This window comes from Salvelinus namaycush, chromosome 26 (genome assembly GCF_016432855.1).
Source record: "Salvelinus namaycush isolate Seneca chromosome 26, SaNama_1.0, whole genome shotgun sequence".
NCBI classification, from domain to species: domain Eukaryota; kingdom Metazoa; phylum Chordata; class Actinopteri; order Salmoniformes; family Salmonidae; genus Salvelinus; species Salvelinus namaycush.
Genome location: NC_052332.1, coordinates 25,932,235 through 25,960,221, shown reverse-complemented (window position 1 = coordinate 25,960,221; position 27,987 = coordinate 25,932,235). Strand labels below are relative to the sequence as shown.

General features: G+C 41.5%; 1 protein-coding gene across 3 annotated transcripts; it reads left to right on the top strand.

Moving 5' to 3' along the window:
• LOC120021485 (sodium/glucose cotransporter 1-like) lies at nucleotides 1-27,158 on the top strand. Of its 3 annotated transcripts, XM_038965262.1 has the most exons (14): nucleotides 1-249; nucleotides 11,120-11,191; nucleotides 11,733-11,837; nucleotides 12,125-12,184; nucleotides 12,285-12,389; nucleotides 12,559-12,664; nucleotides 14,728-14,808; nucleotides 15,009-15,220; nucleotides 21,119-21,362; nucleotides 21,847-21,997; nucleotides 22,138-22,306; nucleotides 22,566-22,781; nucleotides 22,931-23,036; nucleotides 24,744-27,158. In XM_038965262.1, exons 1-14 carry the CDS (start codon nucleotides 118-120, stop codon nucleotides 24,956-24,958), a joined length of 1,974 nt encoding a protein of 657 aa, XP_038821190.1. In that variant the 5' UTR covers nucleotides 1-117; the 3' UTR covers nucleotides 24,959-27,158. The 3 variants fall into 3 exon arrangements, with proteins under 3 accessions (XP_038821190.1, XP_038821192.1, XP_038821193.1); XM_038965264.1 differs by lacking the exon at nucleotides 11,120-11,191; XM_038965265.1 differs by lacking the exons at nucleotides 1-249; nucleotides 11,120-11,191 and having other exon boundaries at nucleotides 11,756-11,856.
• The last annotated feature ends 829 nt before the right edge of the window (nucleotides 27,159-27,987 follow it).

The window sequence follows — 27,987 nt, the reverse complement described above, 5'->3', positions numbered from 1 at the left end:
CACACCTATACCTACCTTTGGGGTCAGTGGTACAGAAGCAACAGTGCAGCAGTAAAGGAAAGAATCTTCATCAACACACCTGTCCTCTGGTCACCTCTGCAGCTCGGAGCAGACAAAATGACACAGGATTATTCTGGGTTCCCCTTAGTTAGGAATGTGTTTAACAATGGCACGGTGGCCCTCAACAACCCGGCGGATATCTCCGTCATTGTGATCTACTTTTTGGTTGTCTTGGCAGTCGGAGTATGGGTGAGTTGCTTAGTCTTTCCATTGACCAGTCTTCAAACTCTTAAACAAATCTGTGTCTATGAATAGTTAACCCCTCAGCAATGATAAAGAGATGCATGGCATGGTTGTAGTCTAATCTGAAGAAAAATTGGTTGTTTTCTCTATTCTGAATACGTTAAAGTCCAAGAAACCTTATTAAAAACCACTGGAAGCATCTGGATAGTGTTTCCTTCTGAATGATAATATGACAAAGTCCTTAGATGTACAAAAGTAAAATATGAATGATGATATTCTACACCTTCGTTACAAAGTTATTTTGTTTTATAACGATCCACATTAGCCGACACCAATGGCAACAGCTAGTCTTACCGGGGTCCGACACATAACGAAAAAGACATCACAGACAAAAGGCTTGACAATTTACATACATTATTGAAACTATCGCCCATAATAAAGCGTAGTGCGCTGTGATAAACTCTGTCCAATGGCTTCAATACAGTCGTACAGTAGCTGCATTCATATAGACAATATCGCTACAGTCTATAACCGGTATGAATAACCAACTGAATTATTTGTTTTCACATGTAGTGTGTGTATCTATCAGTTACACATACTGTACATGTCAGTACATTTACACACAACAAATAATATATACACACAACATTCACGGTCGTCTGTTGTCAGATGGCCTCCACATTTTTTTCATCACTAGTAGGTTCTTGGCTGGACTGGTGCAGTACACTTGTTTCTGCAGATATTGGCCCAATTGGGCTATTGTGCCAGGAACATTATGCCAACGTTCTCCTCAAGTATAAGCAAGGAAGGGCATGTCTGTTGTCAAGTATGAATGTCAAGAAGCCTACACTCACCTACACTCTTACAAGAAAGGGAGCTATCTAGAACCTAACACGGTTTTTCAGCCATCCTCATAGGAGAACCCTTTCCACAGAGGGTTCTACATGGAACCCAAAAGGGTTCTACGTGGAACCATAAAGGGTTTACCTGGAACCAAAAAGGGTTCTCCTATAGGGACAGCCGAAGAACCCTTTAGGAACCTTTTTTTCTAAGAGTAACAAGTGTACTGACCTTTCAGTGAAGTACCTTGATTGTTTCAATTTATGCCCTCCTGCCAAATGGATAATATTGACAAATGTTTAAGTCACCAAGAATGTTAGAATTAAATTGCTGAGCAATACAGTTGCATTTGTCATATGGTTTCAGCTATGTGTGGAGAGTAGATGTGCACACATACATACAGTACTAACAACTTGGGCTGTCAAACGATTAACACATTTAATCGAGTTAATCGCAGCATTTGCTGGGATTAATCACGACTGATCACAAATTCAGAATTTGCTCAATTTGAGCTATAATTTAAGATTATTTTATACAAAAAACATTGCAAGAATATTGATGTCTTGATCTTGTCCAAAGTAACAGTTAAGAAGCATCTCAAGGTCCTGGAGTGGCCTAGCCAGTCTCCAGACCTGAACCCAATAGAAAATCTTTGGAGGGAGCTGAGGTCCGTATTGCCCAGCGACAGCAATAAAATGCAAATTAATTACTTAAAAATCATACAATGTGATTTTCTGAAATTTTGTTTTAGATTCCGTCTCTCACAGTTGAAGTGTACCTATAATAAAAATTACAGACCTCTACATGCTTTGTAAGTAGGAAAACCTGCAAAATCAGCAGTGTCTCAAATACTTGTTCTCCCCACTGTACATACACATACCTATATAGATATACATACTTTTTTAAAGAATATACCTTTATTATTATTCCCCGCAAACCCTACCACCGATCCCCCAATTGGAGTAAACTAATAAACACTTCTGCTTTTACCTTCAATTTATACATCTTATACACATTTTACAGACACAGTCTACTTTACAATAGTTCTCTCTTGTTTGTTCTTAGTCCTTCCTCTATTTCTGATGTCCATCCAGTTTGATTTCTATTTGTAACTGTGCTATTTCACAAAAGTTCCCGAACCTATATACATTTTACAGATCCCGTATGCTTTACATTGTTTATCTTGTTATTAGTCCCACCCTTCAGCTCCATTCAACCCCTCCCATCTATCTCTCAACATCATCCATTTCTATTTGCCATATATTTTTCATATTCAACTGTGCTGTGATGCTTCACAAAATAATTGAACCTTCCTATTCTCATAGCTTCTACAGATTGTAAATTAAAAATAAACATTTTTGCTAATATAATTATTATATTATTGATTGATTGACTATGGGTTTTCAAATCCCCCAGTATTGCTATCTGTAGCGTTAGTTCTAGGCAAATGTTGCAAATCTTCAGCCATTCCTGGACCTGTGACCAAAAACGAGCTACATATGGACAATACCAAAATAAACGATCTAATGGCTCTGCCTCCTCACAGCAGAATCTGCAGAGCTGGGACGATTGTATCCCCCATATATATAACATTCTATTAGTTGCAAGAATTTTGTATAGTAATTTAAATGGAAAAATTCGAAGTTTTGAATCCGGCGTTGTTTTGCGTATCAATTCAGAAACCATGTGCCATGGATTGGGTACATCGAAAATCTCTTCCCAACTATTTTTCAATTTATATGGCACAGCTGTCAGTTTTTTGGTCCTTAAATGAAATTGGTATATGTTTTTATTTATCACACTTTTCTTTAACCATTTGTGTTCTTTAATATAGGTGCCGACATACAAGTTCCTTACTTTTTTCCCCTTCTACTTGCCTCTTCCATTTTTGTGGTAATGCTGCAATTAATTGGTAGTAATTTTGGGTAGAGCAGACATTTCCATATGTCTGTGTTAGCTGCATGTGTGACATAACTCCACCAGTCCTATTTATGATATCATTCACTAAAATTATACCTTTTTTAAACATTTCTTCGATAAATACAGTTTTTTTTTACTATATTTGAATTTAACCACAATATTTCTTGTACTATTTGTTCCGTCCTTTCAGGTCGATTAAACTGAAATTGCAACCAACTTTCTAAGGCTAGTTTAAAAAATAAAGATATTTTGGAGATTATTTCCTTTTCAAACAACCGAAAGTGAGCAGATGTAATCTGAATAAAGGGAAAAAGGCCCTTCTTGAACATAGGAAGAGACATTCATACCAATTTACTAGAGAACCAGTTTGGATTTAAGTATAACTTTTGTATGACTGATGACTTTAGTGAGAGGTCTAATGCTTTAATATTTAATAATTTCTGCCCTCTGAATTCATATTCGTTATATAAATAGGCCCTTTTAATTTTATCTGGCTTGCCGTTCCAAATAAAATGTAATATTTTTTGTTCATATCATTTAAAAAGCAGGTCACTAGGTGTAGGCAAAACCATAAGCAAATAGGTAAACTGTGATATGACTAAATTAATCAGGGTTATTTTTCCACAAATAGACAGGTATTTTCCTTTCCATGGCAGCAAGATCTTATCTATTTTTGCTAACTTTCTATAAAAATGTATTGGAGTGAGATCATTTCTTTCTTTTGGGATTTGTATACCGAGTATGTCCACATCTCCGTCAGACCATTTAATTGGTAAACTACATGGTAATGTAAAATGTGCATTTTTTAGTGATCCAAGACGTAATATGGTACATTTATCAGAATTTGGTTTTAATCCAGAGAGGATAGCAAAAGTATCTAGATCCTTTAAGAGGCCGTGGAGACACTCTAATTGTGGTTTAAAAGAAAACATGAATCATCAGCGTACAATGACACCTTAGTTTTTAAGCCACGGATTTCTAACCCTTAATATTATTGTTTGATTTAATCTTAGCAGCTAACATTTCGATGGCAATAATAAATAGATATGCCGATAGTGGACAACCTTGTTTTACTCCTCTAGATAGTTTAAAACTTTCTGAGATGTAGCCATTATTTACTATTTTACACCTAGGGTTACTATACATAACTTTAACCCATTTTATAAAAGATTCCCCAAAATCAGCTATGAAAACCAGGCCTGGTGTCCCCGATATTTCATAGTGTTCTATTGTAAAAAACCTGTCTGATTAGGATGAATAATATCTGACAATACTTTTTTAATTCTATGCGCCAAGCATTTTGCTAGGATTTTTGCATCACAACACTGAAGTGTAAGGTCTCCAATTTTTTAAATGGACTGGATCTTTATATATACCACTTGGGTCCTGTTTCAGTAATAATGATATCAGACCTTTTTGTTGCGTGTCTGATAATCTACCATTTATATAGGAGTGGTTACAACAAGCTAATAATGGTCCTTTGAGTATATAAAAAAAAAAGTTTTGTATACTTCCACTGGTATGCTATTGTAACGGATGTGAAATGGCTAGCTGGTTAGCGGGTACGCGCTAGTAGCGTTTCAATCAGTTACGTCACTTGCTCTGAAACCTAGATGTAGTGTTGCCCCTTGCTCTGCAAGGGCCGTGGCCTTTGTGGAGCGATGGGTAACGATGCTTCGTGGGCGACCGTTGTTGATGTGTGCAGAGGGTCCCTGGTTCGCGCCCGTGTCGGGGCGAGGGGACGGTTTAAAGTTATACTGTTACATTGATGCTGTTGACCCGGATCACTGGTTGCTGCGGAAAAGGAGGAGGTTGAAAGGGGGGTGAGTGTAACGGATGTGAAATGGCTAGCTGGTTAGCGGGTACGCGCTGGTTAGCGGGTACGCGCTAGTAGCGTTTCAATCAGTTACGTCACTTGCTCTGAAACCTAGATGTAGTGTTGCCCCTTGCTCTGCAAGGGCCGCGGCCTTTGTGGCGCGATGGGTAACGATGCTTCGTGGGCGACCGTTGTTGATGTGTGCAGAAGGTCCCTGGTTCGCGCCCGTGTCGGGGCGAGGGGACGGTTTAAAGTTATACTGTTACACTATCCAGCCCTGGAGTTTTCCCATCCTTAAAGGCCCCAATTGCATCAAGCAGTTCCTCCTCTGTAATTTGGCCTTCACATGAGTCTTTCTGTACAGATGTTAATTTTACATTATTATTAGGGAAAAAATCCATACAATTAGTTTCAGTTAGTGGAGATGGAGGAGCCTGAAAGGAAAACATATTCTTAAAGTACTTTACTTCCTCTTTCAAAATATCATTTGGTGAATCATGTGTGACTCCATCATTTGTAACAAGTTTTAATACATTTTTTTTGGTAGCATTTCTATATTGAAGATTGAAAAAGAATTTGGTGCATTTTTCCCCATATTCCATCCAGTTTGCTTTATTTTTTATAATATATTACTCTCTAGAGACCGCAGGAGCGGTAGAGATACTCTTAATGATCGGCTATGAAAAGCCAACTGACATTTACTCCTGATTATTATTTGACCATGCTGGTCATTTATGAACATTTGAACATCTTGGCCATGTTCTGTTAAAATCTCCACCCGGCACAGCCAGAAGAGGACTGGCCACCCCTCATAGCCTGGTTCCTCTCTAGGTTTCTTCCTAGGTTTTGGCCTTTCTAGGGAGTTTTTCCTAGCCGCCGTGCTTCTCCACCTGCATTGCTTGCTGTTTGGGGTTTTAGGCTGGGTTTCTGTACAGCACTTCGAGATATTAGCTGATGTACGAAGGGCTATATAAAATAACCTTGATTTGATTTGATTACACTGGATCTTTCTTGAATAAGTTCCTCCATTTCTTTTTGTTTTTCCTCTAACTTATTCTGTGCCTCTATGGTACCGTTTTTATTGCTATCTAACTGTACTGTTAGTCCTTCAATTTCCTTTGTTAATATGGACTCCTTTGATCTAAATTGCTTTTGTTTTATAGATGAGTACTGAATTGCATTGCCTCTAAAGGACACATAAAAGTGTCCCATACAATACGGGGATCTGCTGTACCTATTATGTCTGAAAAAGTCAGTTACAAATTCTTCTGTCCTAGTTCTAAACAATTTATCATCTAGTAGGCTTTGATTAAATTTCCAATATCCTCGCCCACGTGGAAATTCTGTAAGAGTAATATATATGCCAATTATGTGATGATCCGACCGCATTCTGTCCCCTATCAACACTTTTTAAACTTTTGGTGCCAGAGAGAATGGCATAAGAAAGTAGTCAAGACGACTAGCTTGATAAAGCCTCCGCCATGTATATCTCACTAGGTCAGGGTATTTAAGTCTCCATATATCCACAAATTCCAATATATCTATGACATTCATGATTTCCTTAAGTGCCTGAGGGTGATAGTTTGTAGTGTGATTTCCTTTTCGGTCCATAGAGGTATTTAAGACCGTATTAAAATCTCCCACCATAATAATAGAGTCTAGTGTTGCTTGTAGAGTTGATAAATTCATATATATATTTTCAAAGAAGCTTGGATCATCATTATTCGGACCGTATAGGTTAATAAGCCATATCTGTTTATTGTCCAATAACATATTTAAAATAATCCATCTACCTTGAGGATCTGTTTGGACAATTTGCACATTTGGATCAAAATTATTGTTAATTAAAACCATCACCCCCTTTGAATTTCTTTGCCCATGGGAGAAATATATTTCGCCCCCCCAGTTCTTTTTCCACAAAACTTCATCTAAAACTGTTGAATGGGTTTCCTGTAAACAATAGATATTATATTCCTTCTCTTTTAGCCAGGTAAATACTGATTGTCTTTTCTTATTATCTGCTAGGCCATTACAATTGTAACTGGCTATACTTATTTCACCACTTACCATAATGAGACACAACTTTAAATTATTTTTATCAAAATATATGTTTGTAAACGTACCATTAAAAAGTAACATGATGATTGAGTGTCTATATAGCTGTACCATGATATTTGCATTTCTACTAAGTAAACCTCCAATTGGTCCCTACTATTCCACCCGCTAAAATCCCTCCTCATCCCGAGTTGGGTTGTCATCCCAATGCCCGGCAGACCACCCTCGACCCCCTGTATCCCATAGCCCTGAACCGACTGGGAGCCATCCTTTGAAAAGAGCACACAGTGCCATTTACCGAATTGAAGTAGATCAACTGCCAAATGCATTTCCATCGCCCTCACCTCGATTTGTATTATATATAGCTGTGGATCATCCTCTATTGTCCCTAACATCTTTTACTCCTTCGCAACAGTTGTGGGATACACACATACACCCACACACACTCAACCCTTACCCCCACACAACCATAAGCTCACTTTCTCAACAATTGCACCATCCCAGAGCCCAACTCAAGATAGGTCTTGATTTACATATGCACTTGCAGTTGCAGCTGCATGAGAAGGCCTGCAAGACCGTGCAAAAAATGGGCAAAAATTGAGAGATTTTATTTACCATTGTCACATCCTAGATGATGGAGGTCAAATGTACACCTTCTTCCTGAAACACCCACAATACGGTCACCCGTATTGACCATATTCCCAAGCATCTCCATGCAGTCTGACTTTGATTTTGTGCCACCGGGGCCACAAAAATATACCCCCTCTCTGAATGTCCGAGTGTGACTCCCTCTCCATGGGTTACCCCAGCTAGTGTTGCCAGCACTGCCACTGCCTGGGTGGGGTCACCCCACCGGCTAGGTACAAGGTCGTCAAGGTTCTCATTAGCAGCTGTGAGAATTTCCTTGTGTAGTATGCTCTCCCTTTAGGGGGCTTTGGCTTTGCAGGACCAACCCTGCCAAGCAGGCTCAGAATCTTGAGGGGGCAGTGCTGCTCTTGGTCTCTGACCTCATTTTGGCTGCATACAGACCGCTTACAGCAGGCACATAAAACAGTTAGGGACTTCTCCTTAGTATCTGGGTCATTCAGGTGGGTGTCTAGGGTATAGGGTCATGGACCGTACCATTAAAATAGGATCATAAATAAATAAATAATTAGATATCATTTATTTAAAAAATGTAGTTCCCCATGATAGGACAATAATAAATCAAATGTATCATTTATTTTAAAACTGTTCCACCATGACAGGACAATAAATAAATAAGACGTATAATTCATTATAAAAGTATATCCATCATCTGAACAACATTGAAAGCCCTCTCATACCCCGGCTCACAGCAATACATTGGCTCTGGGATATGCAACCATTTCATTACTCACTCACTCAACTTTCCAAGCATAACAAATAAAATAAAAAATAGAACACACACCACACCATCCACACATACTGTGCCTTCTGTTTACTTAGTTTTTATCTTCACTATGTTGAATTAGTGCTTGTGTGTTCAATTAGTTATATGTGAAGATATATAGAAAAGCTATATTTTTTATTGTATTGTTACAATTCATAACCGGGCTAGAATTGTGTTTATTTTCCTCATCTATGAGAACTGTAATTTTTTAAATAACCATGGAGTAGTCTTTGTGTCTCTGAACAACTGGTTATCAATACATAGTTTATCAACGACGAGAGCTTCTCGTTTCGCTTTTAATCTATTTTCTTTGAAAATTGGATACAGAACTTTGCGCCGTTCTGCAATTTCCTTCGGAAACTGATCATTCATGCCAATTTTGGTCCCAGCAAGTCTTTTACCCAGGCTTTTAACCATTATTTTATCTTTAAAATAATGGCAACAGCAACAGCCCCAAAACATCACTGCTCTAGAGGAGATCTGCATGGAGGAATGGGCCAAAATACCAGCAACAGTGTGTGAAAACCTTGTGAAGACTTACAGAAAACGTTTGACCTCTGTCATTGCCAACAAAGAGTATATAACAAAGGATTGAGATAAACTTTTGTTATTGACCAAATACTTATTTTCCACCATAATTTGCAAATAAATTCATTAAAAATCCTACAATGTGATTTTCTGGATTTTCTTTTCTCATTTTTTCTGTCATAGTTGAAGTCTATGATGAAAATTACAGGCCTCTCTCATCTTTTTAAGTGGGAGAACTTGCACAATTGGTGGCTGACTAAATACTTATTTGCCCCACTGTATATACAGTGTGTGAAAATGTAGTAAGATTAAGGAGGTAAGGCAATTAAATAGGCCATAGTGGCGAAATAGTTACAATTTAGCAATTGAACACTGGAGTGATAGATGTGCAGAAGATGAATGTGCAAGTAGAGATACTGGGGTGGAAAGGAGCAAAAAATAAATTACAATATGGGAATGAGGTAGTTGGGTGGGCTATTTACAGATGGGCTATGTACAGGTGCAATGATCGGTAAGCTGCTCTGACAGCTGATGCTTGAAGTTAGTGAGGGAGATATATCTCCAGCTTCAGTGATTTTTGCAATTTTTGCAATCCAGTCATTGGCAGCAGAGAGCTGGAAGGAAAGGCGACCAAAGGAGGAGTTGGCTTTGGGGATGACCAGTGAAATATACCTGCTGGAGCGCGTGCTACGGGTGGGTGCTGCTATGGTGACCAGTGAGCTGAGATAAGGCGGGGCTTTACCTAGCAAAGACTTATAGATGACCTGGAGCCAGTGGGTTTGGTGACGAATATGAAGCGAGGGCCAGCCAAAGAGAGCATACAGGTCGCAGTGGTGGGTAGTATAGGGGGCTTTGGTGACAAAACGGATGGCACTGTGATAGACTAAATCCAATTTGCTGAGTAGAATGTTGGAGGCTATTTTGTAAATTACATCGCCAAAGTCAAGGATCGGCAGGATAGTCCTAGTTAGTGCCTTGTTGCAAACAGGATGCATGTTTTGGAATATTTGTATTTTGTACCAGCTTCCTTCTTTTCACTCTGTCAATTAGATTGTTGTTGTGGAGTAACTACAATGTTGTTGATCCATCCTCAGTTTTCTCCTATCACAGCCATTAAACTCTGTAACTGTTTTAAAGTCACCATTTGCCTCATGGTGAAATCCCTGAGCGGTTTAATTTGTCTCCGGCAACTGAGTTAGGAAGGATGCCTGTATCTTTGTAGTGACTGGCTGTATTGATACACCATCCAAAGTGTAATTAATAACTTCACCATGCTCAAAGGGATATTCAATGTCTGCTTTTTTTTACCCATCTACCAATAGCAGCCCTTCTTTGCGAGGCGTTGGAAAACCTCCCTGGTCTCTGTGGTTGAATCTGTGTTTGTAATTCACTCCTCGACTAAGGGACATTACAGATAAATGTATGTGTGGGGTACAGAGTAGTCATTCCAAAATCATGTTAAACACTATTATTGCACACAGAGTGAGTCCATGCAGCTTATTATGTGAGTTAAGATATGTTGTACTCCTGAACTTATTTAGGCTTGCCATAACGAAGGGGTTTAATATTTATTGACTGAAGATATTTCAGCATTTAATTTCTATTAATTAGTAAACATTTCTAAAAACATAATTCATAAACATCTACATTTAATTCATTTTAAATTCAGGCTGTAACACATTTTTTTGGGGGAAAAGTCAAGGGGTGTGAATGCTAACCTCCACTGTTATTGGTAATGGTGAGACATTAGCATGCTTTGGGTACATTATCTTTGTGCCTCTGTAACTTTCTCACTCATTATTTACGATTATCTGTAATCATGGTAGCATCCACATCAATTTAGAAGTGGTCACAAACATATGACATTATTTTTTATACAATAGAAGTGATGTAGTCATTGCGTGCTAGGAAAATGGGACGAAATACTAAACATTTGACTACTTTATTACACTAATTTGTCCAAATACATATGACACCTTCAAATGGAGGGACTAGATACATACAGTGCTTTCATTTCTAAACGGTAGAACAGATATGTATGAAAATACCCTCAAATAAAAATGTATATTCTGTACTGTCCCCTCATATGAAACATTTGATCTCAAATCCAAAATGCTGTAGTATAGAGCCAAATTAAGCGTTTTAGCTTCATTGTCCAAATAAATACAGAGGGGGGTGTACTTCTCCAGTTATATATAACTGAAAGAGGTGCTAACTACTGTATTCATGTAACCACAAGGTTATTGATCCCTGGCACATGGATATAGTATCTCAAAACAACTCAATGATCCCGTCTCCCTTTGCAGGCTATGGTGAGCACAAACCGAGCCACAGTAGGTGGATTCTTCCTGGCAGGAAGAAGCATGGTGTGGTGGCCTGTGAGTAAAAGTCTTCTCTCAGGACAGTTTATTACATATTATCTCAATAATACATTATGACATTCGAATGCATCCGTCTCTCTCTACTTTGCTGGCCACTGTTTGTGACACTGGCCCATATTTGGAAAGACACACCCTGTTCTCCTGAACTATCCCAATACTTGCCTCTATTGGACATGTCCAGCTCATATTTAAAATCAGAAAAATTATGTTATAAGGTCATTATGTTTTATCTTGTTGCATTGGAGGTCCACAAATACCATACCTTTCATTTTAGACTGATCGGTTCCCAATCACCCAATAATTTTACCATGACACATAGTGCCTAACTTAATTTCCTTCTATGGAACTATGGACTATGGACTTGGCAAACCTTTCCCTGTTATCCTACATGGCATGTCCTTTGCTGTTGTAAATGTTCCTTTATGAATGAAGTGGTCCTCAATGACCTTCCATATCCAAATACTGTCAAATAATAGAACTACTTTCTGGATAAATTGATAATGAACATTCCTCTGTCCTTCTTCTGTCCCCTTTCCAGATTGGGGCATCTCTCTTTGCCAGCAACATTGGCAGTGGGCATTTTGTCGGCATTGCAGGGACTGCGGCTGCAGCTGGAATTGCCATTGGCGGATTTGAATGGAATGTGAGTGGCAACGTCTAAAGTAAATACCATGATAACCTCTTATGCAAACATCATCATAAAGTCGGACATCTGATATTATCACTCATCTCCATCTTTATTGCGCTTTAATTGTATAAAAGGTGATAAATAAATGATCTATACATTCTGGGGCTGATACGCCTGTAGGTTATTGTGTTGATCGATACTTGAGCACAGCAGTGGATAAAAGCAGTAACACGTCTAGTAAAAAGGTGAATCTGTCATTTCATGAATTCCCCATCTGAGCCCTTAGAATATGTTTTTTTCAGGCCCTTGTGGTGGTGATCATTCTTGGATGGCTCTTTGTGCCCATTTACATCAAAGCTGGGGTGAGGACAACCTTTCGTGTTATTAGAGTTGAATTACCATTTTACCAAGCCATTTCAAGTGCTATTCTAATGTGTAATCACGTATACTGGATGTGTTTAGGTGGTGACCATGCCAGAGTACTTGAAGAAGAGGTTCGGAGGGCAGCGCATCCGCATCTATCTCTCAGTGCTCTCACTCTTCCTCTATGTCTTCACTAAGATCTCAGTAAGTTCCTCATATCTCTGTACATTGTATATCACTGATGTTCAGTCCATAAAAAATGACTAGGCATGTACAATAGCCCCATTTAGTCCATATAAACCCTTCCGTTGTCCCATTGATAAAAACTCTCCTCTTTCTTTTCATTCTCTCTCTTTCTCTCTCTCTCTGTCAGGCGGATATGTTCTCTGGAGCCATCTTTATTAACCAGGCTCTGGGGCTGAATATCTACCTAGCTGTGGTTCTGCTACTAAGTATCACTGCTCTATACACAGTCACAGGTATACAGTACTTATGTATATGCTCCACTTAGTGGTGGCTAGTGGCACTTTAAATGGGGAGGACGGGCTCATAGTAACTGGAGTGGTCCTCCCTCACCAGCCTCCTCTGTCACTTATATACTATATAACTGCATATATAACAGCGATATATAACTAATTCACAGAGAGGAGCCCTAGATCAATTGTGTCCCTGTAAACCAATATGGAGCTCTTATCTGTGACGCTGACTGACCATGGCATCCTATATGGCTGTATTTGAGTCTTTATAACAAGCCATGTCTGATGACACATACTGTATGCCCTCCTCCAAGGCTGTTTATCTCCTGTGCATCATGGGTAATTAGCCATACTCCCTGACATAACTTTTTGTTCTACACTGTAATGATGCATTAATGCCTGGAGTTCACTGGCAGGCCATCCCAGACTGTCTCTGTATAGCAGGGTTTCCCAAACTCGGTCCTGGGGCCTCCCTTGGGTGTATGTTTTGGTTTTTGCCCTAGCACGACACAGCTGATTCAAATAACCAACTCACCGCCTCCTGAGTGGCGCAGCGGTCTAAGGCACTTCATCGCGATCTTGCGGCATCACTACAGCCTGGGGTTCGATCCCATCAGCCGTGACCGGGAGTCCTATAGGGCGGCGCAAAATTGGCCCAGTGTCGTCCGGGTTTATTATTTTACCCCTTTTTTCTCCCCAATTTCGTGGTATTCAATTGGTAGTAGTTACAGTCTTGTCTCATCGCTGCAACTCCCTTATGGACTCGGGAGAGGCGAAGGTCAAAAGCCATGCGTCCTCCGAAACACAACCCAACCAAGCCGCACTGCTTCTTGACACAATGCACATCTAACCCGGAAGCCAGCCGCATCAATGTGTCAGAGGAAACACCGTACACCTGGCGACCTGGTCAGCGTGCACTGTGCCCGGCCTGACACAGGAGTCGCTAGTGCGCGATGAGACAAGGATATCCCTGCCGGCCAAACCCTCCCCAACCAGGACGAATCTGGGCCAATTGTGCGCCGCCCCATGGGCCTCCAGGTCGCGGCCGGCTGCGATAGAGCCTGAGCTCTGCGATACAGTGCCTTAGACCACTGCGCCACCCGGGAGGCCTTCTAGCGACTCCTTGTGGCGGGCCTGGCGCCTGCAAGCTGACTTGGTCGTCAGTTGAACGGTGTTTCCTCCAACACATTGGAGTGGGTGCTAAGAAGTGCGGCTTGGCATGTTTCGGAGGATGCATGACTCAACCTTTGCCTCTCCCGAGCCCGTTGGGGAGTTGCAGCGATGAAAAAAGACCAACTCATCATCAAGCTTTGATTATTTGAATCAGCTGTATAGTGCTCGGGCAAAAACCAAAACGAGAACTGAGAGGGGGGTCTGGGAAGTTTGGGAAACCCTGCTGTATAGGATTGGGTTTACTAAACCCAATCCTATAAATAGAGTGACTCACAACATCAAATTCTGTGATGCACACGTGATAAAGCAATCGTTTCGCGCTAGAGTCAACAGCAAATGATGTGTGTACTATTATTAATTGTTAAGGGCCTCATTTTCAGTCTGCAAGGCAGCCCTCCCAAATGTATCTACGTGTATGCCACCGTGTCTACTCTGTTATCATTGTGCTCATATGAATATCAATGACATACTGTATATTAATGTACAGCACTAAAGAGGGGGAGTTATTACATTTTAGTCATCTAGCAGATTGCTCTGGATAAGAGCGTTAGTGTTAAGTGCCTTACTCAAGGGCCCATCGACCAATTTTTCACCTAGTCAGTTCAGGGATTTGAACCAGCAACCTTTTGGTTACTGGCCCAGCACTCTTAACTGCTAGGCTACCTGCCACCCATTTGATTCTTTATGATAGATAAACATCAAACGAGCAACTGGACCATTAAAATACTATCCCTTTTGACCATGGGCAATCATTACAGTAAAAAATAAAATATCACATTTATAGTGTAAACGAGTACTACAGGGGCTTTCCACAGCTTAGTCATGTACAACCCTATATGAATAATGATTGGTATTGTATTGTGTTGTATCTCACTAAGTGTACTGTACCTCAGGTGGACTGGCTGCAGTGATCTACACAGACACTTTGCAGACTATCATCATGGTCGTGGGATCTTTCATCCTCATGGGTTATGGTAATGTCTCTTTATGCATCTATGTCCCTCATGCTGCCCGGTCCCTCTTTTCCAGTTCCAATAACGCTATATCTCTTCCTCATTGTCATCCTCCTGCTAATTATCTGGCCTCTCTCATTCCTATTTCTACTTTTAGTTCATTGCTACTGCTAGTTCATCTGTGATCCCAGTTTGTAACCCTCTCCTGTCTGTCTCCTCAGCCTTCAATAAGGTGGGAGGTTATGAGAACTTCCAGGAACGCTACATGATGGCCATGCCTACTCGGACTGGGGTCAACATCAGTAAGAGATGCTACACCCCTAGGCCTGACTCCTTCCACATCTTCAGGAACGCGGTGACAGGGGACCTGCCCTGGCCAGGCCTGGTGTTTGGTCTCACTGTCCAGGCCACCTGGTATTGGTGCACTGATCAGGTAGCCTACTGCTCTGTAGGGAATTAACAAGTCTAACACCCTCTCTACCATTCACAGGACAGGCACGCACTCACGTCATGTATACACACACTCTATCTACCCCCACACACTAATTTGTGCATCATTATCATGGCCACTCTTTCCAAACAGCTCTAAGCTTGTCTTAGCATAAGTGACTACCTTATGAAGAGAGGAACACTTTTAGTTAGACCCAAATGCGTTCCCACAGACTAAGATAAGATTAAAAGCCAGGCACACAGGTGACTATGAACAAAGAACAGGATGTTGATTCACTCAACCACTCACAAATGAGCACTCACTCACACACGGTAAATACACGAGTTGAAACAGCCTATTACAATTGGCTCATTCATCCCCCTCCTCTCCCCTGTAACTATTCCCCAGGTCGTTGCTGCAAATGAGAACGTGTTCTCAGTCAACTTACCTGGTAAAATAACGGATAAATAAATAAATCAGCAGAACTCAAAGCTTCTCTTTATTTTTTATTTTATTAAAACATACAATCTACCTGCAGTGAAGCTGCTCAACATTTACAGTGGGGCAAAAAAGTATTTAGTCAGCCACCAATTGTGCAAGTTCTCCCACTTAAAAAGATGAGAGAGGCCTGTAACTTTCATCATAGGTACACTTCAACTATGACAGACAAAATGAGAAAAGAAAATCCAGAAAATCACATTGTAGGATTTTTAATGAATTTATTTGCAAATTATGGTGGAAAATAAGTATTTGGTCACCTACAAACAAGCAAGATTTATGGCTCTCACAGAACTGTAACTTCTTCTTTAAGAGGCTCCTCTGTCCTCCACTCGTTACCTGTATTAATGGCACCTGTTTGAACTTGTTATCAATATAAAAGACACCTGTCCACAACCTCAAACAGTCACACTCCAAACTCCACTATGGCCAAGACCAAAGAGCTGTCAAAGGACACCAGAAACAAAATTGTAGACCTGCACCAGGCTGGGAAGACTGAATCTGCAATAGGTAAGCAGCTTGGTTTGAAGAAATCAACTGTGGGAGCAATTATTAGGAAATGGAAGACATACAAGACCACTGATAATCTCCCTCGATCTGGGGCTCCACGCAAGATCTCACCCCGTGGGGTCAAAATGATCACAAGAACGGCAAAAATCCCAGAACCACACGGGGGGACCTAGTGAATGACCTGCAGAGCGCTGGGACCAAAGTAACAAAGCCTACCATCAGTAACACACTACGCCGCCAGGGACTCAAATCCTGCAGTGCGAGACGTGTCCCCCTGCTTAAGCCAGTACATGTCCAGGCCCGTCTGAAGTTTGCTAGAGAGCATTTGGATGATCCAGAAGAAGATTGGGAGAATGTCATATGGTCAGATGAAACCAAAATAGAAACTTTTTGGTAAAAACTCAACTCGTCGTGTTTGGAGGACAAAGAATGCTGAGTTGCATCCAAAGAACACCATACCTACTGTGAAGCATGGGGGTGGAAACATCATGCTTTGGGGCTGTTTTTCTGCAAAGGGACCAGGACGACTGATCCGTGTAAAGGAAAGAATGAATGGGGCCATGTATCGTGAGATTTTGAGTGAAAACCTCCTTCCATCAGCAAGGGCATTGAAGATGAAACGTGGCTGGGTCTTTCAGCATGACAATGATCCCAAACACACCGCCCGGGCAACGAAGGAGTGGCTTCGTAAGAAGCATTTCAAGGTCCTGGAGTGGCCTAGCCAGTCTCCAGATCTCAACCCCATAGAAAATCTTTGGAGGGAGTTGAAAGTCCGTGTTGCCCAGCAACAGCCCCAAAACATCACTGCTCTAGAGGAGATCTGCATGGAGGAATGGGCCAAAATACCAGCAACAGTGTGTGAAAACCTTGTGAAGACTTACAGAAAACGTTTGACCTCTGTCATTGCCAACAAAGGGTATATAACAAAGTATTGAGATAAACTTTTGTTATTGACCAAATACTTATTTTCCACCATAATTTGCAAATAAATTCATAAAAAATCCTACAATGTGATTTTCTGGATTTTTTTTCTCATTTTGTCTGTCATAGTTGAAGTGTACCTATGATGAAAATTACAGGCCTCTCTCATCTTTTTAAGTGGGAGAACTTGCACAATTGGTGGCTGACTAAATACCTTTTTGCCCCACTGTACATAACATTCAGTCATTCAGTCTTTTTTAATTTAAATATTTTTTTTTAAATAAAATTTTAAAAAATCACATTTTCAAACAGTCCATTTATATTTTCCAATGGGGCTATACATTTGGGTGAGTTTTTTTTCTCACCTAAGTAGACTCGTTTCACTGCCAAAAATAAAATTAAACAATCTAGTGTTCAGCGAAATAACAGCACAATGTCAAATACAGGTAGCCTAGTCAAACAATTAACATCCAATCACATTAACCGTTACTCTCTCGCGGGAAACCTTCACTCTTGCGCAGACATTTACACATGAAACATGACCATTTGAAAAATAAGCCACAGGAGTTTTTGGAGCAAGAATAAAGATTACTTTCGAGTAGTAAGACGTGTATAAAAGCAACAGATACCATTCATAAGAAGGGGCTAGAAGCATCTTATATGATGAGCTACCGAGTGGCTAGGACAGGCATACTATTGTGGAGGACTTAGTTCTTCCTGCTGTCGCGGATATGGCTGGGACAATGCTGGGGGAAAAGGCCACAAAAAATATACAGACAATGTCTTCATCAAACAACACTGTTTCACAACGCATCAGTGACATGGCAAGAGATTAAACAATTACTGCTTCGCATACAAGCCAGGGAATTCTATGCGTGACAGCGGGATGAGTCAACAGACGTGGCGGGCCTGGCACAGATCCTGGTATATGTTCATTACGTTTATGCGGGGTCAATTAAGGAAGACATCTTCTTCTGCAAACCAGTGGAAACCAGGACAACATGAGAGGATATTTTTTTTGTGACATCAAATGGATTTTGGTGGTCAAGATGTGTTGGTATCTGTACTGATGGTGCAAAAGCCATGACAGGCAGACATAGTGGAGTGGTAACACGCGTGCAAGCAGTTGCTCCTGACGTCACTTGGGTACACTGCAGCATCCATCGAGAGGCTCTTGCTGCCAAGGGGATGCCTGACAGCTTGAAAGACGTTTTGGACACTACAGTGAAAATGGTTAACTTTATTAAAGCAAGACCCCCGAACTCTCGTGTATTTTCTGCATTATGCAATGATATGGGCAGCAACCATGTAACGCTTTAACAACATACAGAAGTGCGTTGGTTATCAAGTGGCAAAGTACTGACATGTTTTTTGGAATTGAGAGACGAGATTAAAGTTATCTTTACTGACCATCATTTTCACTTGTCTGACTGCTTGCATGATGACGAGTTTCTCACACGACTGGCCTATCTGGGTGATGTTTTTTCACCCCTGAATGATCTGAGTCTAGGAATACAGGGACTCTCTGCAACTATATAAATGTGCGGGACAAAATTGAGGCTATGATTAAGAAGTTGGAGCTCTTTTCTGTCTGTATTAACAAGGACAACACACAGGTCTTTCCATCATTGTATGATTTTTTGTTTGCAAATTAACTCAAGCTTACGGACAATGTCAAATGTGAAATACGAAGAACCTGAGTGAGTTGGGTGCGCAATTACGCAGTTACTTTCCCGAAACGGACGACACAAACAACTGGATTCGTTATCCCTTTCAATGTCCTGCCTCCAGTCCACTTTCTGATATCTGAACAAGAGAGCCTCATCGAAATTGCAACTAGTGGTTCTGTGAAAATTGAATTTAAATCAGAAGCCACTGCCAGATTTCTGGATAGGGCTGCGCTCAGAGTTTCTTGCCTTGGCAAATCACTCTGTTAAGACACTGATACTCTTTGCAACCACGTACCTATGTAAGAGTGGATTCTCGGCCCTCACTAGCATGGAAACTAAATACAGGCACAGACTGTGTGGGGAAAATGATTTAAGACTGAGACTCTCTCCAATACAACCCAACATTGCAGTTATGTGCATCCTTTCCCCGTACACCCTTCTCATTTACCTGTGGTGAGTTATTCACAATTTTTGATGTACAAATAAGGTTTTATGTAAGATGGTTAAAATGATTGATTATTATTATATTATTTGTGCCCTGGTCCTATGAGTTCTTTTTCACTTCCCACGAGCCTGGTTGTTTCAAAAACACACTCATTCTTAAGTTTAATAAATGTATTGAATAGTGCGTGTGTGGCAGGCTTACAATGATGGTAAAAAACAACATTTGAGAGTGCGCTGACCCTTGTGCTAGAGGGGGTACGCAGCTGGAGGTTGAATTATTGAAGGGGTACGGGACTATAAAAAGTTGGGGAACCACTGATCTAACAGACTCCCATCCATAGCGACCCACAGAAGCAACCAGGGTCATCGTCCTGCCCAAGTCAAAACGGGGACCCGAACCAGCGACCTATCGGCCCCCCGGCTCAAGCTCCCAACCGCCAGGGCACCAACATCCCTCCAGTTTCCAGAGAGGTGCCCATCAACCATGCGAGACCCTCCGTGTCATTCAAACATATTTTTTTGTTTAGTTTATTTTTACTTTTATCTTTGACCGTCATTCTATTCCCTGCCCAGCAACTCCACTCCCACTTGTCTCCAGTTCCATATCCAAACCCTCAGCTTCCCTCAGCCCATCCCACCTATCTTTCAAAGCTTATCTTAGTTTCTGTTTGTCTAATTCCTATCTGATTACCTCACTTGGCTGAGGCTCACATGCATTCTACTGTGCTCAGCAATTTGGGTCGTGTTTGGAAAGGAAAACATTTAATTTGATGAATATTTCAACTAGAAAAGCTGCATAGTGGGCCTCTCAAGTGGCGCAGTGGTCTAAGGCACTTCATTGCAGTAGTAGAGGCGTGTCACGCCCTGACCATAGATTGCTTTGTATGTTTTGTTTGGTCAGGGTGTGATGTGGGTGGGCATTCTATGTTGTATGTCTAGGTTGTCTTTTTCTATGTGTTTGGCCTAGTATGGTTCTCAATCAGAGGCAGGTGTCAGTCGTTGTCTCTGATTGGGAGCCATATTTAGGTAGCCTGTTTTCCGTTGTGTTTTGTGGGTGGTTGTTTCCTGTGTCTGTATTTGTTACCATACGGGTCTGTTTCGATTTTCGTTTGTTCTTTCACGTTGTACGTTATTTTTGTATTTTTGTAGTGTTCAGTTGTACTATTAAAATGGACACTTACCACGCTGCACATTGGTCCGACATTTCATACTCCTCTTCAGACGGTTACAAGGCATTATTACAGACCAGAGTTCAATCCCAGGCTGTGTCGCAGCCGGCCGTGACTGGGAGATCCATGAGGCAGCGCACAATTGGCAAAGTGTTAGCTGTACTAGGGAGGGTTTGGCCAGCCGGGATGTCCTTGTCCCATCGGGCTCTAGCAACTTCAGTGGCAGGCTGGGCGCATGCACTCTGACTTTGGTCGGCAGTTGTATGATGTTTCCTCTGACACATTGGTGCTTCTGGGTTAAGTGAGCAGTGCGGCTTGGCATGGCCTTGTTTTGGAGGACGCATGGCTCTTGACCTTTGCCTCTCCTGAGTCCATACGGGAGTTGCAGCGATGGGACAAGACTAACTACCAATTGTGGAGAAAAAGGGGTAAAAAGTACAATAAAAACGCTGCATAGTGCATACACATTTGTGCCTGTCAGTAGATCTGTGTTTGTATGGAAGTAAGAAGTGCATTTTTCTTCAAACCCGTTTTTCCCTCTCTTGATATGGATTCCTGGCATATTCAAGCAATACAGCAGCACCATACTTACACAGAGTTCTGTATGCCTTGACCATGAAAACTGAGCCTTGAAGATTCAATCCATCACCTCTAGTCACTGGAGGCCTTTTTTCTCCCCTGTCCTCTAGGTGATTGTCCAGCGCTGTCTATCTGCCAAAAGTCTGTCTCATGTCAAGGCTGGCTGCATCCTGTGTGGCTACCTGAAGCTGTTGCCCATGTTCGTCATGGTCTTCCCTGGCATGATCAGCCGAATCCTCTACCCAGACGAGGTGGCGTGTGTGGACCCAGATGTGTGCCAGACGTACTGTGGTGCCAGCGTGGGCTGCACCAACATCGCCTATCCTAAACTAGTGGTAGACCTCATGCCAAATGGTGGATAACAGAAGACACATGTACAGATGTAGAATCTTGATATGAGCCAGTTTGCTACAGCAGGAACAAAAATGCTGCAGCAGCAGGAAATGTGAATTATTATGTAGGTTATAATTAATGGACATTTTTGTAGGGGTTGATACATTTTTCAAAAGTCGAAATTACAAACTTCTGAAGCCTTTTTAAACTGCAAATACACTACAAATGTATAAGATCCTATATCTGTAGTAACAATGACAGTCCTGGCACCACTACCAACACCAATACCACTGCTACAAATAGTGTACTATTGTACTAAATACAGTACTAGTCCTTATACCAGGACGATAGTTGTCTACTACAACCAACCATCACATTTGTTTGTCTCTTATTCCTTATCTTTTCTCTTTTCCACACCTATCCACCTTCCCTCCCTCCCATCCCGTTCTCCTTCTCATTACCTCCTCCCTGCTCTCTCATCTTGTCCTCCCCCTCTCACCTGCAGGTCTGCGAGGCCTGATGCTGTCGGTGATGATGGCGTCTCTGATGAGCTCCCTGACCTCCATCTTCAACAGTGCCAGCACCCTGTTCACCATGGACATCTACACCAAGATACGCAGCTCTGCCTCCGAGAAGGAACTCATGATCGCTGGGAGGTACAGTAACACACATCTCTGCGTGCTCAAGTTCTTTGGAGTTAAATTGCTTTAATGTATACGTGACTATGCTAGTGTTTGTGAATGTTCGTATTTTAGATAAATGGGTAAGATTGATTGTATTATCCTTGTCTGTGAAGGGTATTTATCCTGGTTCTGATCGGGGTGAGTATAGCGTGGATCCCTGTGGTCCAGTCTGCTCAGAGCGGCCAGCTCTTTGACTACATCCAGTCCATCACCAGCTACCTGACCCCGCCCATCGCAGCCACCTTCGTGCTCGCCATCTTCTGTAAGCGTGTCAACGAGTCGGTGAGTCTCCATCTAAACCAAACTCCCTGTGATATAAACTAGTTTACTTTAGCTACTTGTTGTTTGAACTGGTTAATTTAACCTGTGGTCTAATGTAGTGTAGTTTATCTGTACTCTGCCGGTTTGGCTCAAAGGTCCCTGGTTACCACGTTCACCATTCACTGCCTTGTTCCTGTTAAAGTTTTTTTTGTGTAATTGGAAGTGAACCATGAGAAAGTGTTGAGTAACAGACTTCTCTTCACCCCCCCCCCCCCCTCAGGGTGTGTTCTATGGGCTTATGATAGGCCTGGCCATTGGTCTATCCAGGATGATTGCTGAGTTTGCCTATGGGACGGGCAGCTGTGTGACCCCTACTAACTGTCCTGAGATCATTTGTGGGGTCCACTACCTCTACTTCTCCATCATTCTGTTCTGCATTTCGTGCTTGGTGATACTCACCATCTCCCTCATGACCAAACCCATTGAAGACAAACATGTAAGTTACAACTGCCACCAATACCAAACTGATTTTGTTATTCTTCCATCCGTGAATGCTAATTGTATAAAAACTCAGTCACTCTGCTATTTCTAAATTAACTTCTCCCCATTTGTTTGTCCCATGCCTCTACCTCCCTCCAACTCCAGTTGTACCGGTTGTGCTGGAAGCTGAGGAACCACACAGAGGAGAGGTTGGATCTGGAGATAGATGATTGGACAGAAAACCAAGAAGCAGACTATATGGATATTGAAGGTAAGAGAGGTCTCTCTCCCATCTCCATCTGTTATTCCGTGACATACAGTGCCTTCGGAAAGAATTTAGATCCCTTGACTTTTTCCACATTTTGTTACGTTACATCCTTATTCTAAAATGAATTTTAAAAAATCCTCAGCAATCTACACACAATACCCCATAATGACAAAGCGAAAAAAGGTTTTTAGATTGTTTGCAAATTTATTAAAAATAAAAACCAGAAATACCTTATTGCCATAAGTATTCAGACCCTTTGCTATGAGACTCAAAATTGAGCTCAGGTGCATCCTGTTTCCATTGATCATTCTTGAGATGTTTCTACAACTTGATTGAAGTCCACCTGTGGTAAATTCAATTGATTGGACATGATTTTGAAAGGCACACACCTGTCTATATAAGATCCCACAGTTGACAGTGCATGTCAGAGCAAAAACCAAGACATGAGGTCAAAGGAATTGTCTGTAGAGCTCTGAGACAGGATTGTGTCGAGGCACAGATCTGGGGAAGGGTACGAAGAAATTTCTGCAGCATTGAATGTCCCCCCCCCCCCCCCCCCCCCCCCAGTGGTCTCCATCATTCTTAAATGGAATAAGTTTGGAACCACCAAGACTCTTCCTAGAGCTGGCTGCCCAGCCAATCTGAGCAATTGGGGGATAAGGGCCTTGGTCAGGGAGGTGACCAAGAACCCGATGGTCACTCTGACAGAGCTCTAGAGTTCCTCTGTGGGGATGGGAGAACCTTTCAGAAGGTCAACCATCTCTGCAGCACTCCACCAATCAGGCCTTTATGGTAGAATGGCCAGAAGGAAGCCACTCCTCAGTAAAAGGCACATGAAAGCCCACTTGGAGTTGGCCAAAAGGCACCTAAAGACTCTCAGACCATGAGAAACTAGATTCTCTGGTCTGATGAAACCAAGATTGAACTCTTTGGCCTGAATGCAAAGCGTCATGTCTGGGGGAAACCTGGCACCATCCCTACGGTGAAGCATGGTGGTGGCAGCATCATGCTGTGGGGATGTTTTTCAGTGGCAGGGACAGGGAGACTAGTCAAGATTGAGGCAAAGATGAACAGAGCAAAGTACATAGCGATCCTTGATGAAAACCTGCTCCAGAGCACTCAGGACCTCAGACTGGGGTGAAGGTTCACTTTCCAACAGGACAACGACCCTAAGCACACAGCCAAGACAATGTAGGAGTGGCTTCAGAACAAGTCTGAGTGGCCCAGCCAGAGCCTGGACTTGAACCTGATCAAACATCTCTAGAGAGACCTGAAAATAGCTGTGCAGTGGTCCTCTCCATCCAACCTGACAGAGCTTAAGAGGATCTGCAAGGAGAATGGGAGAAACTTCCCAAATACATGTTTGCCAAGCTTGTCGCTCCATACCCAGGAAGACTTGCTGTAATTGCTGCCAAAGGTTCTTCAACAAAGTACTGAGTAAATAGTCTGAATACTTATGTAAATGTGATTTCAGTTTTATATTGTAATAAATTTGCAAAAATGTCTAATAACCTGTTTTGCGTTGTCATTATGGGGTATTGTGTTTAGACAATTTAATCAATTTCAGAATAAGTCTGTAACATAACAAAATGTGGAATAAGTCAAGGAGTCTGAATACTTTCCGAAGGCACTGTACATAGAAATGTTTATCACATCTACACACGCGCACACACACTGTGTCCTCATCCCTGTGTTTGTGTGTCTGTGCAGAGCCCACAGAGGAGCCAGGCTGTTGTAAGAAGGCAGTGTTGAACTTCTGTGGTTTGGAAAAGTCGAATGCTCCCACGCTGAGTGCTGAGGAGCAGGCTGAGCTGCAGAGGAAACTCACAGACACATCAGAGAAACCCTTGTGGAGGAATGTGGTCAATGCCAATGGCATTATCCTCCTGTGTGTCTGTGTCTTCTTCCACGGTTTCTACGGTTAAACATCTCCTCATCCTGGACCTCCACTGCCCTAGAGTCTGGACTGTCTAACCATAAACTTGAGTAGTCTCGTCTTTCAACCCTGAAATCCCCCCCAGACTCACGATGCACTGTACATGGCAACCTCTCTTACACGCCCTCCCTCTATCCATCATCTGGGGGCCTGAACTGTTTTATCCACACCCCCGTAACGTGGTCAATGCTACAACCGCCTTGGCTTCAAGATACCCTGCTCCATACCTGTTAGACTGTCTTAGACACTATCTGGGAGTCACAAAACTCCTTTGTTTGGTGTTCTTTGCTTTGTGGACTTTTACATTTTGTATATGTACGATGAATGTGTAATGATGATAATAATGAGGATGATGATGCTGATGGAGGATCTGAATAGGACTTAGTGTAAAATTGTATCCAATGTTCACTTTGATCTTTCTGCCCTTCATGAAGTTACTATAGTTTGGTATATTGCAACCACTAGGTGGAGCTACAGTATGAATAAACTTAAGATTGAACAGTATCATTACCAAGGTAACACTGTATAGCCAGTGGATTTAATGGCATTGAGACATAAAATGTAATGGAATAAGAGGACAAATACCATATACATGAGTATGCATGACATGTACTAACTTTGTTATCTAATTAATAATGTATTCCATCTTAGTTAGAAAAAAGTTGAACACTAACATATTTTTCAGAGAGGGAGGGACGGACCAACTCACACATTCGATCTCCTACCTTGAATCGAGCCTGGTTTTTGTGACGTGCTATCAAACACATTTTTTTTGTTGCCATATTTAATATTTTCTCTAGCTGTCATTTTGTTTTGCTACGTGCTAATGAATGATATCTCAAGGATGGAAGGAGCAGGGAATCTTCTCATAATACTGGAGTAATAATCCACTCAATACACACACACACACATATGAGCCAGCCTGCTTGTCACAACACCTGGAGGACCAACAATGTAAAATGCCACGGCCAAGGTTGGTTTACACTCTGTTAGTGTAAGTATACCTGTTGCAAGAAGTATACCCTAACCCTAGAATGGTATTAGAGTTGTTCCATGTAATTTCACCATGACAACCACCATCTCTGTTTCTAACTAAAGAAATGGTTAATTTAAACTGAGTTTAAATGTATTTGGCTTAGGTGTATGTAAACCTCTGACTTCAACTGTATATAAAATTGTTTTAAGATGGTCATACCATGGATCATTTAGCTATTTGATTTAGAAATGTAGGACCACTGTAGGTATTCCAATTTTCAGGATGTCTCCTGGTCTGACAAACAGTGCTGGAACTCTGCCACTTTCCAATACAGATGCGGACATAGGCGGATGTAGTGGATTGAGACGGAGCCATGCAAAGAAACAGATATCTTTAGCTGATTAATTTTGATGAGGATTTTTAAGGCCCACAACATCAAAGATCCACCACCATATTTTACAGTTGGTATGAGATTATTTTCTGTATATGCATCCTTCTTTTGACGCCAATCCCACTATTTGACGCCAAATTTGACGCCAAATAGATCTATTTTCATGTCATCCAACAAATGCAAATGCCTGGCGTTTGCTAAACAGTACTGGCAATTGGATTGGAACCGGTGCTATGGTCAGATGACATGAAAATAGGGCTCTTTGACCACGCACACCAGTGGTGGGTTTAGTGTTGAAAGATGGAAGCATATGCAGAGAAAATACCTACTGTAAAATATGATGGTGTATCTTTGATGTTTTGGGTCTATTTTGCTTCCTCTGAACCTGGGGCCCTTGATAAGGTCAATGGAATCATGCACTGACACAAATCACTGATGATTGGCTGAAATAAATTAATAATAATAAGATTGTGGGAGCTGTTTTGTAAGACTTCAGTGTAGCTTTTGACATTGTCGATAATAGTCTGCTACTGTTATGGCTTTACATCCTCTGCCATATCTTGGATTGGGAGTTACCTATCTAACAGAACACAGAGGGTCTTCTTTAATGGAAGCCTCTAACGTAAACCAGGTAAAGTTTGGCATACCTCAAGGTAGCTGTCTTGTCCCCTTGCTTTTTCTATTTTTTACTAGCGACCTAGCCTTGAGTAAAGCCTGTATGTCTATGTACGCTGATAACTCAACATTACATACATACTGTACATACCCCACAAGACATGCCACCAGGGGTCTCTTCACAGTGGGAAACACACAGTACTTCATAGAGCCATGACTACATGGATCTCTCTATCACATCAAGTAACTCAAGTGAGCAGTAAAATCAGATTTAAAAAAACAGATAAAACACCACCTCACAACGCGGACTGTGAAGAGACATACACATATAACAAACACACACTCTATACACACATTATAATGTTGTATTTCTGTAATATTGTACATTTTATACTGTACATTTGTAGTAATGGAGAAATGTACATATGTATATTGCATTATGTCTAGTTGATGCACCGTTTTGTTTATGATGTTGGCTATGTTTTTACTATGATGTGTTTGTAACATTCTTGTTTGGATCCCAGGAATCCCATTCTTGTTTGGATCCCTTGTCAGCAGCTAATGGCAATTCTCATAAATACTCAACTTTATCAAGTACCAGGACATTTTAACCCAAAACCTGGTTGCCTCTGCTAGGAGGCTGAAACTTGGCCGCAAGATATTAACCCCAAGCACACATCAAAATCTACAAAGAAATTGTTAATTGGCCTGTATGCTCTCGTTGGCTGGCTCTCGCTTCATATTCGTCGCCAAACCCACTGGCTCCAGGTCTTCTATAAGTCTTTGCTAGGTAAAGCCCTGCCTTATCTCAGCTCACTGGTCACCATAGTAACACCCACCCATGTGCTCCAGCAGGTATATTTCACTGGTCATCCCCAAAGCTAACACCTCCTTCCAGTTCTCTGCTGCCAATGACTGTAACGAATTGCAAAAATCACTGAAGCTGGAGACTTATATCTCCCTCACTAATTTCAAGCATCAGCTGTCAGAGCAGTTTACCAATCCCTGTACCTGTACACAGCCCATCTGTAAATAG

Bases quoted from the DNA above. Each gene is read 5' to 3' on its own strand.
- LOC120021485 (XM_038965262.1), top strand. From the start codon at position 118: ATGACACAGGATTATTCTGGGTTCCCCTTAGTTAGGAATGTGTTTAAC. The intron at 12,665-14,727 runs GTATACAGTACT...ACTGTACCTCAG, and splicing joins TGCTCTATACACAGTCACAG to GTGGACTGGCTGCAGTGATC. The intron at 22,307-22,565 runs GTGAGTCTCCAT...CCCCCCCCTCAG, and splicing joins GTAAGCGTGTCAACGAGTCG to GGTGTGTTCTATGGGCTTAT.